The 12098-nt window shown below is 43.5% G+C and overlaps 1 protein-coding gene across 2 annotated transcripts in view; it reads left to right on the top strand.

Annotated features, from left to right (window-relative positions):
• Positions 1 to 11824: 11824 nt before the first annotated feature.
• The window catches only part of LOC308481336 (tumor protein D52-like), a 34852-nt gene continuing 34578 nt past the window's right edge, over positions 11825 to 12098 (top strand). The window contains exon 1 of one of the 2 annotated variants that reach the window (XM_081013658.1): positions 11825 to 12098. In XM_081013658.1, coding sequence (XP_080869784.1) covers positions 12065 to 12098 — 34 coding nt within the window. In that variant the 5' untranslated portion in view covers positions 11825 to 12064. The other variant, XM_081013659.1, reaches the window with a different exon arrangement.

Consider the following 12098-nt stretch of genomic DNA (forward strand, 5'->3'; position numbering starts at 1 on the left):
AAGTGCTTGAGTAATCTCAGAGCAAATAAAGACAATGTAATAAGCGGTGCAGGAATTAACTGGAATGTTGTCTGTAGCATTTGAATTGAAACAGAAAATTCAAATCAATTAGATGGTGGCCTGATTGGTGGGGCCAATGTGGGTCCATCTCTGTGTGCACACATTAAAGGATACTGGAGCTTAGGATGTCAGTGACTGCCTATTGGCTGGGACTGCCTAGTGGGCCCCATTGGCAGAACTTGGGGTCTCAAATTTCAGCAGCACCACTGAAATTTGGTGCCCCCTGCCTCTCACCTTCCATTCAACAACATAGTTACTGTGGCACCTCCAAGGCTCCATGCCCAGTGTGACCAAACTGATTGCGCTTCCCTAAATCTGCCTCTAGTGGAGAAGGAAGAGATGGCAAAGCAGCCATATTTTTAAAATATTTCTCCCCCCCACCCCCCGCATAAGTTTGCACAAACTTTCATCATGTTGTAGATGAATTTACCAAGACTACAGCTATGAATTGCTTTCCACAATCCATTACCTAATCAAATTTTGAGTCCTTGTAAGGAGTCAGCCACAAATGACTTTGGAACCGAACAATTAAATATATTGTAAGAAGTTATTCCAAGTGTTTACTTTCAACTGCTGGGGTGATTCCTGCTCAAAAGAATATCACAAGGAGTGGGAAGAAATATTTTGAGTACCCTGTATTAAAATAGGAATGTGTTATTCCCTGCCCCGGCTCTGTTTTCAAGTTTAGTTTCAGATTTAACATACTTAAGCATTTGTTTATTTCATTAAACCTCATAACAAGAGTTCACTGGAAAGCTTGCAAAACAAGGAAACAAATCTTAAAATACAATATAAAAGCTGCCATCAACTGATTAAAACAAAGCACTTAGTCGTAATACATTTGCTGGACATTTTTTACTTGCTGTAGTCATTTTGATTTAATCAGTATGACGTGTTTTTGCAGCAGATGTCATCAAGCTGTTGCCACTGAAGGGCAACGAGTGTAAACTACTTTCACGGTCATGTCTTTCTCGTTAAGGAATCCTGGGAGTTGTAGTCCCCGGTAAACACTGAAAATCTGGGCGCTGCTGTTTAAGGGCTGCATACATGCACACCCTTCTTAAACCAGCTTCTTAAACTAGCCAACCAACCTCCTGACTGTGAGTCTTAAAACCTTTTACCTGGTTGAGGCCACGTTAAAACGAGCCAGATGGCACCCTATTTGGGCTTTTGCCTACGTAGGGATGGCAGGAAGGAAGCCCAGCTGTGAGCAGAAGAGCAATTAATAATTAATGAAGTCGCAGGGCATCCTTTCCCGCATCTCTCTAAGGATCAGTGTTTACGTGAGCAAGAGATGATTGGATTAAAACTGGCAGCCTTATTGTGTTAAGTGAGATGACGTCAGCGGCTGCTCAGCCAAAAATGAAAAAAGAATGAAAATGAAATCAGCTCTTTATGAGAGGGGCAGAACCAGGGATCGCTGTTCTATCCCCCGTAAAATAATCAAGAACTGCTGTAATTGCAGCACCTCCATGAGTGAGGCAGGAGGATTCTAGCCAAAGCAAGAGAGCACAGCTATAGTGCCCCGTTGCTGGAAGTTGCCTGCTGCTCTTTTGAGCTGGTGCATTCGCTCCGACTGCTGTGCAATTTCTCCCAGCTTTTTTTTTAAGGGTCCAATCCTGCGTTTCCCTGTTTGAGGAACTGGCATGGTTGCGACCATGCTACATGTGTTTTTAAAATCGCTTTTCAGTTGTAAACCAAACAAATGCTTAACATACAAATGCAACCAAATGTAGCTTGGCGAATTAATGGAGAAGAAAGCCAAGACCCTTTAGCAATTAAGACATGGAGACACAAGTGAAGAGCAGAACGTAACGCAAACGGCTTAATCCAACGAGTCTCTCCATAGTCCCCTGTGGGCTTGGGTTGGTCGCCTTGTTTGATCGTCCCTGTGTTTACAGGAGATGAATTGTTGTCTGGGAGACTAAAAGTAGAATGGATTTGTCTTTCCTTTGGCTAGTCAGGTTTTCTGCCAGTGTGACATTCCAAAAACATGGCAGCTATGGTATTTTGGACAAACCAATAATGCAAGGTCAAGAATGATCCGGGTCAATGATCTGGGTCAATGTTAATATACTGTCAGTGGTTCATAAGCAAAGCCTTAAAAGAATGAAAATACCAGCATCCCTTCCATTCCACACATTCCTTCCTTCTGCCTTTATCTTTATCCTTAGAGAAATGTTATCAGTAGTATTTGGAATCAAATTTGTGGCAAGGGGGTCTGCTTGGATGTGCACCATTATTTTGGAGATTTCATACATCACTCTGAATGAATGCTGCAAATACCAGTTGACTAAATCAATCCGGTTAGAACCTGAGGTTCTAAAGTGGTGTGTCAAAGGTAAAGAAAATGTGACAGTGAAAGTACTTCAAACATGAGCTGGTAACATCCTTGAAAAGGACATTGTGAGCTGATTATTTGATAGCATTAGCTATATTGAGCCTTAGGACAAGGAGGCTTTAGCTCAGGGGTCAGCAACCTTTTTCAGCCGTGGGCCGGTCCACCGTCCCTCAAACCATGTGGTGGGCCGGACCGTATTATTGGGGGGGGGGGGGGGAAATGAACGAATTCCAATGCCCCACAAATAACCCAGAGATGCATTTTTAATAAAAGGACACATTCTACTCATGTAAAAACACGCTGATTCCCTGACCGTCCATGGACCTTAGCTTGCCTACCCCTGCTTAGCTAGTGTTAGCCTACTATCTTGTACATGCATCACACTAAACAATATTTTACCTTTCCCACATGCAGACCTCAAGAAGGACTCTGTAGTGGCACATGGAGAGAATGGTGTTTTGAAATACCGGTACCTATTTTCTTTATGATGTCTGAAACCAAATCAAAGTGAAAACATTCCTTCCTGACCTCCTTTGCCCAGGAGCCTTATGTTGAGAGATTATTTTTTTTGGGGGGGGGGGGTATCTTGTAACTTGCTTTCACTAACAGAACAACAAAACAGGATGCAATGCTTTAAAAAGGCAATCTGGTGAGGGGGTTGGTCTCCTTAAAGCTTTTGCCCTCCAGAGATGCTGCATTTGAGCTGAAGAGTTCTTTAAAAAAGAACTTTTTATTTGTCACAGCACACACAAGACTTTAGGAGTATGCATGTTATCTGTCTTTAGAAACCTGTCTGTCTTTTCAGCTACAGGTAGGCAGTGGCGTAGTGTGGGGGGTGAAGAAGTGTGCATGCACACGAAAGCTCATACCAATAACAAACTTAGTTGATCTTTAAGGTGCTACTGGAAGGAATTTTTTTATTTTATCTTTTCAGTAGTATGCATTGAAATAGGAATGTTAATCCTCCCCCCGCCCCCTGATAAACTATTTAAAATACAGTATTATCTTTTTCTTAATCCATTAGTTTTGTTATTGTAATGAAAGTGAGATTTTGTTAGTGTCCATAATTGAATTGTAAAGGCTAAAGGCTGAAGTTAAGTAGTTAAAAGAAGTTTAAAGCTTTTAATCCTCAGCATGCTAAGAAGATGCTGCTCTTTCGCCTCAGGTGTGAGGCTGTTTAAGGGGAAAGAGGACACAAGGTGACTGGGAGACTTTTGAAGACCAAGGGAAAGAAAGGTCTCTTTAACCTTCACTTTAACCCTCTGATTCAGCTCAGCTTTACCTACTAAATTCTTGAAGAATGATTTTTAAAATCCTGCAGAAGAAATCAGAAAGGCATGCTAACCACACAGAGAGGCTTTCGGATAATAATTAAAGTAACACAAGGCACATGACCTGCTCTGTAGCATACTAAACTTGCTGGTTAATCAAGCCCTGCTTCTTAACACCGTCACAAAATTTGTCATGGAAGTCCAATAAGATGAGGTTAGCATGGTCCTTCATCTCTCTTTATAGCTTCTGACAGATTCATGATATTGTGTTAATGTGCTATGGTTTATTTATATACCTTAAAGCCCCCAAAGCAGCGAAGAACATATCTAATTCAAAAAATATATACAATAAATATACCATCAATTCACTCAATAGAATATTATAATATGATGTCATGTACTGGCTAGATGCAAAGGAGTGGTGGGAGGCACCAGCTGGGGAACCCCCAGCGGAAGAAGGCTCAGAGCCAAGGGGTTGGTGGTGGGACGACAATGAGGAGCAGAGGTGGTCAGAGGAGCAGACTGGGAGGAGGGAGGAGCAGTGGGAAGCTGAAGAGGCAACAGGATTTAGTGAGCAGGAAGAGGCTGTGGCAGAGAGCGGATCAGACTCAGGAGAGGAGATTGTAAAGGGTTCCCCATCCCTGCTGATACTGAACTAGATGGACCCAATGGTCTGACTCGGTATAGGGCAGCTTCCTATGTTCCTGTGCTATCAGATCCTTGTAAATGAGTCTGGCAAAGATGTAGAATTATTGATCAACCCCTTTCTATAAAACTCTTGCTGAAAAGCTGCAAGATGGTCTCTGTTACAGCAAGAATACAAATTCTACTTACTGTTGCTATCTTGGTGGCTTTAACTGATTTACTTTTATGTAGTGTAGAAGGAACATTTTTCAAGAAGATTCTCTAATCACATCGCTAAATAACAGATTGCCTGCAGGCAAAAATGCCACATTTTCAAACGCCCATGATCTTAACTTCCAGCAGTGACAATCTCTGCAGCAAGTGTGATATTGAATAAACACATCATTCCCTTCTTCTTGATAACTGGCTGTGAATAAACTCTTATTTCAAACCCACATATATTTTAAACATGAATTAAAAGATAATTTTTTTATTCTGTGAATTGGCCTGAAATCTTATGATGATGGGTGGAACAACAACAACAACAACAAAAGCTAGGCAAAACTCAGCTGATCACATACAGAATAATCCGAATTGTTTACAGTAAAGGTGTGGAATGATGTACATTGTAGTAAATAAAACAAGTGAACAAATACAAAACCAGCAGAATCTTCAGAGGAAAGGCTGGTGGATGAGAGAGTACACTAATAGAACTCACCCCTCCCCCCCACACATTCTGAGCCCATTCCAAGCAGTTAAACCTACTTATTTGCTTTATTGTGGGGGTGGCTAACCTTTGGCCCTCCAGATGTTGTTGAACTACTAGTTCCATAATCCCAGAGTATCGGGCAGCAGCTGAAAGATGCTCGGGAGTCAACCATATCTGGAGGCCTGCAGCTTAGTCATGACTAGGTTTTAATCCTAGCCAGTTTTCTCTTGAAGTTCATCTTCAGGCAGCACAGTGTGGTATTTAGGGTAGCGGAATAGGATTAGGGAAACCAAGCTTCAAATTCCTACTCAGCCAAGAAGCATCCTGGGTGATTAAGGAAGAGACATAACTCCTCCTTTTCCATGTCCCTGGATGCTGAAGCTGAAACAGCACTGCCTCAGTTCTCATCCCCTTCTCCCCTCTCTGGGACAACTTTCCAAGGTTTTAATGCTTTTCCATTTCTGCATAAACTCCAATCTTATCCCTGTTGCTCCCAAAGAACCTTACATGGAAACTCCACTACCTTGTCTAAAGTTACTCACGCTGTGCTTCTCTATATTTGGAAAATGCTGGTTTCTGGGTCAGCTTTAGTAGACAGAAAACAGCCTGTCCTCCAGCAGAACACAGTCATGGTTGCAGTGAGAAGCTGTTCCCCTAGCACCTTTCAGTTAAGTTCTTCCTGGTAATTTGTGTTGAGGAGGCCCAGCGCACGTTGTGCATGTGTGATGTCATGTGCATTGCATGTTGCAGGTTCAGTGGCCAGCTCCTCCAAAGTGCTCGGCCTCCTCCAGATGACACGACAACACGTGTGTGATGTTACACGCCTGTGACATTGCATGCTGGGCCCCCTCAATCTTAGGGGGCAACCTGGCACCTCTGGTTGGTAGCGTAACTATGCCTCTATCTCTACAAGGATAACCTGGCTACAGTAATATATGCTCTGCTCACCTCAAAATTAGATTATTGCAATGCATGTTATAGAGGACTTCCTTGGAAAATGGTTTGGAAGCTTCAGCCAGTGCAGAAGGTGACTTACCTGGTTGTTGACAGGTTTGAAATGAACAGATAACACCAATTCTGCTCCACTTACACTGGCTGCCTTTGTGCTTCTAAGTGCTGATTTTGACCTTTAAAACTTCTTATGGTTCAGGACCCCAATTTCTTCTAGAATGCCTTCCCCAATATGAACCTACCTGGACCCTTAGATCTTCATCTGAGTCCCTTTTTCAGGTCCTCTCCTTTTCAGTTGTTGTTCCCCATCTGTGGAATGTACTCCCCAGTGAGGTCTGCCTGGCACCTTCATGGGCATATTTTCAGCACCAGATAGCGACTCCCTGCCCCCGGCTTTTGATAAAGACAATATTGTAGGAGTGCCAACTTGGCCTCATGACTGTGGGTGCCTGGGGCCGTGGATGCCACGGAGTGTGCATGGCCCTGGCACTGAAATTGGTGGATGCCTGGCAGCTTCATGGGCGCTGGCACCTATGCAATATTGTCATTATGCTGCCAAAGCTTCCTGTGGCTGTTGATTTTTTTCTGTTTCGTGCTATAAAATATTTATTTGTAGGAGCAGTGGTTATTGTTTTGTTATTGTTCTACTTATTTGTGCTTTTATCTTGTATTTTTATCTTGTGATTCGCCCTGAGATCTTTGGATAAAGGGCAGTATATAAATTTAATAAATAATATTATTAATAATAACAGCGTTGTAAGTCACTTGGACTTCTGGTAACAAACAGCTAACAAATCTAATAAATAATCATCATACAGAGACATGTCCTGAACAAGCATGATAACACATATGTATGCCTAACGAACAAAAATGTGAGCTTTAAAATTAGTGTCCTCTTACATATGTGTTAATTACTATGTAGACAGATAAAATCAGGAAAGGCATTTTCTTGAGGTGGTGTGATGATGGTGCCTAATTATTGCCATTTACTGAGCACCTAAGTTGTATATTGCCTGGGGAGGAAGTTGAAATAAAAAAATTAGAACGAGGCTCACTTCTACATACATTTTGCTGATTTTTAGAATGTGATAATGTTCGCCTGCTCTTGAGTTAAACTGGGGGTCAGTTTAATAGGTAGCTAATGTATCAAGCTGGCATGGTATAATGGTTTTGTAGTGTTCAGACCTGAACTGGGGAGACCCTGAGTTCAAATTCCCACTGGGAAGCAAACTGGATGATCTTGAATCAGTCCCACTCTCATCCTAACTCCAGGATTGAGGTTGAATCCTGACAAGACAGAAGTACTGTTTGGGGGGGACAGGAGGTGGGTAGGTGTGGAGGACTCCCTGCTCCTGAATGGGGTAACTGTGCCCCTGAAGGACCAGGTGCGCAGCCTGAGAGTCATTTTGGACTCACAGCTTTCCATGGAGGCGCAGATCAATTCTGTGTCCAGGGCAGCTGTTTACCAGCTCCATCTGGTACGCAGGCTGAGACCCTACCTGCCTGCAGACTGTCCCCCCCCCCCCCCAGAGTGGTGCATGCTCTGGTTATCTGCCGCTTGGACTACTGCATGCTCTTAATGGGGCTACCTTTGAAGGTGAGTAGGAAACTACAACTAATCCAGAATGCGGCAGCTAGACTGGTGACTGGGAGTGGCCGCCGAGACCACATAACACCGGTCTTGAAAGACCTGCATTGGCTCCCAGTACGTTTCCAGGCACAATTCAAAGTGTTGGTGCTGACCTTTAAAGCCCTAAACGGCCTCGGCCCTGTATACCTGAAGGAGCGTCTCCACCTCCATCATTCTGCCCGGACACTGAGGTCCAGCACCGAGGGTCTTCTGGCGGTTCCCTCACTGCGAGAAGCCAAGTTACAGGGAACCAGGCAGAGGGCCTTCTCGGTAGTGGCGCCCGCCCTGTGGAACGCCCTCCCACCAGATGTCAAAGAGAAAAACAACTACCAGACTTCTAGAAGACATTTGAAGGCAGCCCTGTTTAGGGAAGCTTTTAATGTTTGACGGACCATTGTATTTTAATATTTTCTTGGAAGTCGCCCAGAGTGGCTGGAGAAACCCAGCCAGATAGGCGGGGTATAAATAATAAATTATTAATAGTATTGGTATATTATTATCTCACAGTTGTGTTGTGAATAAGGATGGGAGTGATGTATTTATGCTGCCGGGAGCACCTTGGTGGAAGCGTCACATTTAAATGTAATACATCGCCACTACTCATATTAAAATCTATCCAAAAGAATATATCACATCACTCCAAAAAGAAAGAAATACAGAAGAATAGTACTGAAAGCAGATAAATTGAAATGAAGGAAGTTATATTACTATCAAAGAGGTTTGATTCTGCTGTCTTGTTATATCATGGAGGTACCAATCCCTAATGCATGGCACTTCACTTTCTAAAGATTACATTATTACCCATCAACATCTAGCTGATTTTCTTTCTTTCTCTTAGCCACAGTTGAAACACATTCTAGTTTATTCAAGTTTTAAGACATATTGGAATTTTCAAAATGAAAAGTGTCTTTGAATTGTATAGGCTTTCAGAAGTGTATTTCTGTGAATTCTGGTAGGTTTCTAAAAAAAAAAAAAAGATGAACTCATACAACCTGCTTACTTGAAGTAAACACTGGGGTGAGTCTTCATGTGATGAGCAATAATTCCTCTTCAGGATTCTTTGGGGGAAATGCCATCTGTCCCCAGTGCCAGGTAAGCCTTGGGGACCTTATTCACTTGTAGATTCGTAAGGTGAGAGAAGCACTACAGGTGCCTTTAGGATAAAAATTGTGGTTGCATTGCTCTCCAGAAAATAGGATTTTCCCTAAAGTTTTGTGGCACACACCCACAATTCTAATCAAAGAGATTTCATATAAATTCTGTCAGATTATTTCCACTTCCACAAAGAGCTGCAGCATATGATATCTCCTGCCCTGACCCGTATCACGCAATTGTACCAAAGTCAGCAGGGCTAAGGTTGCAATACTGGACACAGTTACTTGGGAGTAAGTCCCGTTGAGCTCAATGGGGCATACTTCAAAATAGACAGGTGCACGACCGCACTGTACATCTCCATGTTTCTTTACAAAGTGCCCTTTCACTTAAAGACGTAGTCCGCACAGTATTATGTGGCAGTAGCTATGGCAACAAGTCTCTGGAACAGCCAATCAGATTAGGCACACTGGAATATGAATATGGGCCATGCGTATAATTTTTTAATGCACACCCTTTTAAAGAATTTAATTTCTAATGAGTAGTTCAAGTGTGTAATTGAGCATAGGAAGCACTGAAACCTGATGTTCCTGTTTCATATCAAAATGCTTCCGATAAAACACACATGCACACCCCTAGTTACAGGGATGGATCTAGAGAAAAAAGACCTTAACTCCCTGCCCTTATTTATTATTTATCTCTTACAGTTAGCTTCCGGCCTCAGGGGCACATCCAGTACAATCTCTACTTTGCCAAAGCTGAGCTGCAGGGAATATGAAAATGTCTCCTAAACTGTAGATCATTCAGAGGCTGGTTTATATAAATGTAGCATAACAATAATTACTGATATAAACATGATTGCACAGCAGTTTCAGAAGCGCACTGTTCATATCCATGCCTGAAACAATGAGCTGCTGTTCTATTAAATAGAACGCTTAACCCCTTCTTCCTCTAAATTCAGATAATTTTTCTGGCACTTGAGAAACATAAAGCAGTATGTACCTGAGCATCTTGTGCTATACTAACACAGGGCATTGGTACCTATATAATTCTATGCTCACTAGTAATTGTGTCTAATGCAAGAGGTGCAGATTCCGTTTTATTTCTGTTCTGCAGGTCTTCACCCCTGAGTCATATATATTGATCTGCGGTATTGCATTTCAGAAGCCCGAAGACACAAAAGTAATTTGAGGTTGCTGTTTTATTTGTGTAAAACTGATGCTTTTCAAGCCTAGAGCAGCGGGCAAAGTACATTGCAGAATCTCAAATGAAGCTGAAATGTGGACAGAAACATTTCTCACTTTGCTAATTCTTGGCCAAAGGGGGAAATACACGTGACAGGTTGAAGAAATCCATTATTTTGTCATGTTGAGGAGTAGGACAGGAATTCCTCTTCAAAGTTAAATATGACACGGTGAAAATGCCCCAAAGAAAAAAAAGTATCTTTGGAAAATATGATTAAGAATTAAAGTGGTATGCTCAGTTTTATACTGCTGTGCCTGGTGAAATTGTTGAGGTTCCAGGCCTAAGCATGAGAGAAGAGAAATGGCTTGGAGGTCTGTTTCCAGGAGCCCCCAACAGAGGCAAAGTTAAAGCTAAATGGTAGGTCATGCTTGAGGATTATTTATTATTATTTATTAAATTTGTATACCGCCCTGTACCCAGTAGATCTCTAAGGATGTTTATGCAAACTTTCCCCTTTGTATCTATATGCGAGAATATATTGTAAGATTTGCTGGAGCCAACATGCCTCCCCCATGAGGGGGTTGGAAGGTGCCAACATGAGAATGGGTCCTTTTTACAGTGCCTCCCTGTTTGTGGAAGGGAGGTTCAGTCAACGCCTTCAATATACATCTTTAGGCACCAGGATCATCCCTGACCATTGGACACGCTGAGTGGGGCTGATGGGAAATGGATTCCAAAATCTGGAGGGCTTAGGGGTTCTAAGGTGGAATTTCTACTGTCTTCCATGTAAAAGGTGAATAGGAATTCACATGATGAAAGACAGGGGAATGTACCTGCTGAAGAGTGAAATGTAGCCTACAATAAATGGCCAGTGGTATATACCCTTTGAATGCACCCTTAGACACATAACTATGGATATATGTTTGCAAGGTCAGTCTATAGTGAGGGGTTTTTTTGGTATGCATGGTATTCCTCACTATGCAATCAAATGCATATTCGAAATGTGCTTTTTTCATTGTGTGCTAAACTGCTTAGTTTTATCTCTGTGTTAGAAGAGAGGGACACACACACACACGAAAAGCATGTGTCTGGGCAGCAGGTAGAATTATGATAAAATGTGCTTGTAATATTTTACTCTGACATGAAAAACGCAGCTTGAAGCTCTCCCAACCAAATGGCTGGAGGCCATAAGGCTGGAGGCCATAAGGCCACTGCGATGGGAATTGCAGTGAACAGACAAGACTCTCGCAAGATAGCTGGGAAGATGAATAGCATAAAGGTTGCAAAACTAAAGAGGAAGGGTATGCCAAATAGTAGTGTGGCTGCATTTTGTTTAAAAAAAGTGCAATATGTAAACAAAACTATTGTGCAGTAACTAAGCATGCAGCGGATGTAACGGCTTTCCTGGCAGTTCTCCCCAACAGTGTTTTCTAGATAACAGCATCTTATTTATTTATGCACGCAATAATACATACATAGCATGCTAGTGGGATTGTTAAACTAAAGTTCAGCAGCTCATTTCTAAGCAAATAAATGCTGGATTCAATCCTAGCAGAAAATATCAAGTGCTGCCCCACACCCAATCCTAGATGGCAGCAGATTCTGCTTATCAGTCAGTACTGAAGGCACTCTGTGCATGCTCAGGGGTGCTGTCACCTCCAATGTCGTGTCTCAGCAAATGGGTTCTCCGGGCTGAACCCCACTTGGCACATTAGTAGGTTCCGTCCACACACACGTGTGGGCGCTCTCTCGCTCTCACACACACACACACAGACACACACACACACACAGAGCCCTCACCGTCACTCTTGCGCACCCCTTCGAGAGGCACCCCCTGAAAGGAAACGCAGCCCGTCCCCGCCCCCGCCCGCATCTCCCACACACCTGCCGCGCACCCCGCCAGGCGGGGCGAGAGCCGCTGGTCAGGTGGCTCCGGCTGCCTGCCTGGCTGACGTGGACGCCAACAGGATCCCGCCCTATATGAGGCGCGGGCGGGCGCGCCGAGTGCGGCGGAGCGAGGAGCCGAGCGCCTGCAAGGGTGGAGGAGGTGGGACGGGGCGGGCGGCGACGAGCCGGCTGCTCTGCTGCTGCTGCTGCTGCTGCGCGTCCCCTCGACGTTTCCCCTCCTCCTCTCCGCTTGCTCCCTCTTGGCACGCCCCGAAGAGGAAAACGCGCCCGCGAGAGAGAGCGTCCTGAGGACGATGGCTGCCGAAATGGACCCCAACAGCGAGCAAG

The sequence above is a fragment of the Podarcis pityusensis genome (assembly GCF_964106645.2).
Source record: "Podarcis pityusensis genome assembly, chromosome: 7".
NCBI lineage: Eukaryota > Metazoa > Chordata > Lepidosauria > Squamata > Lacertidae > Podarcis > Podarcis pityusensis.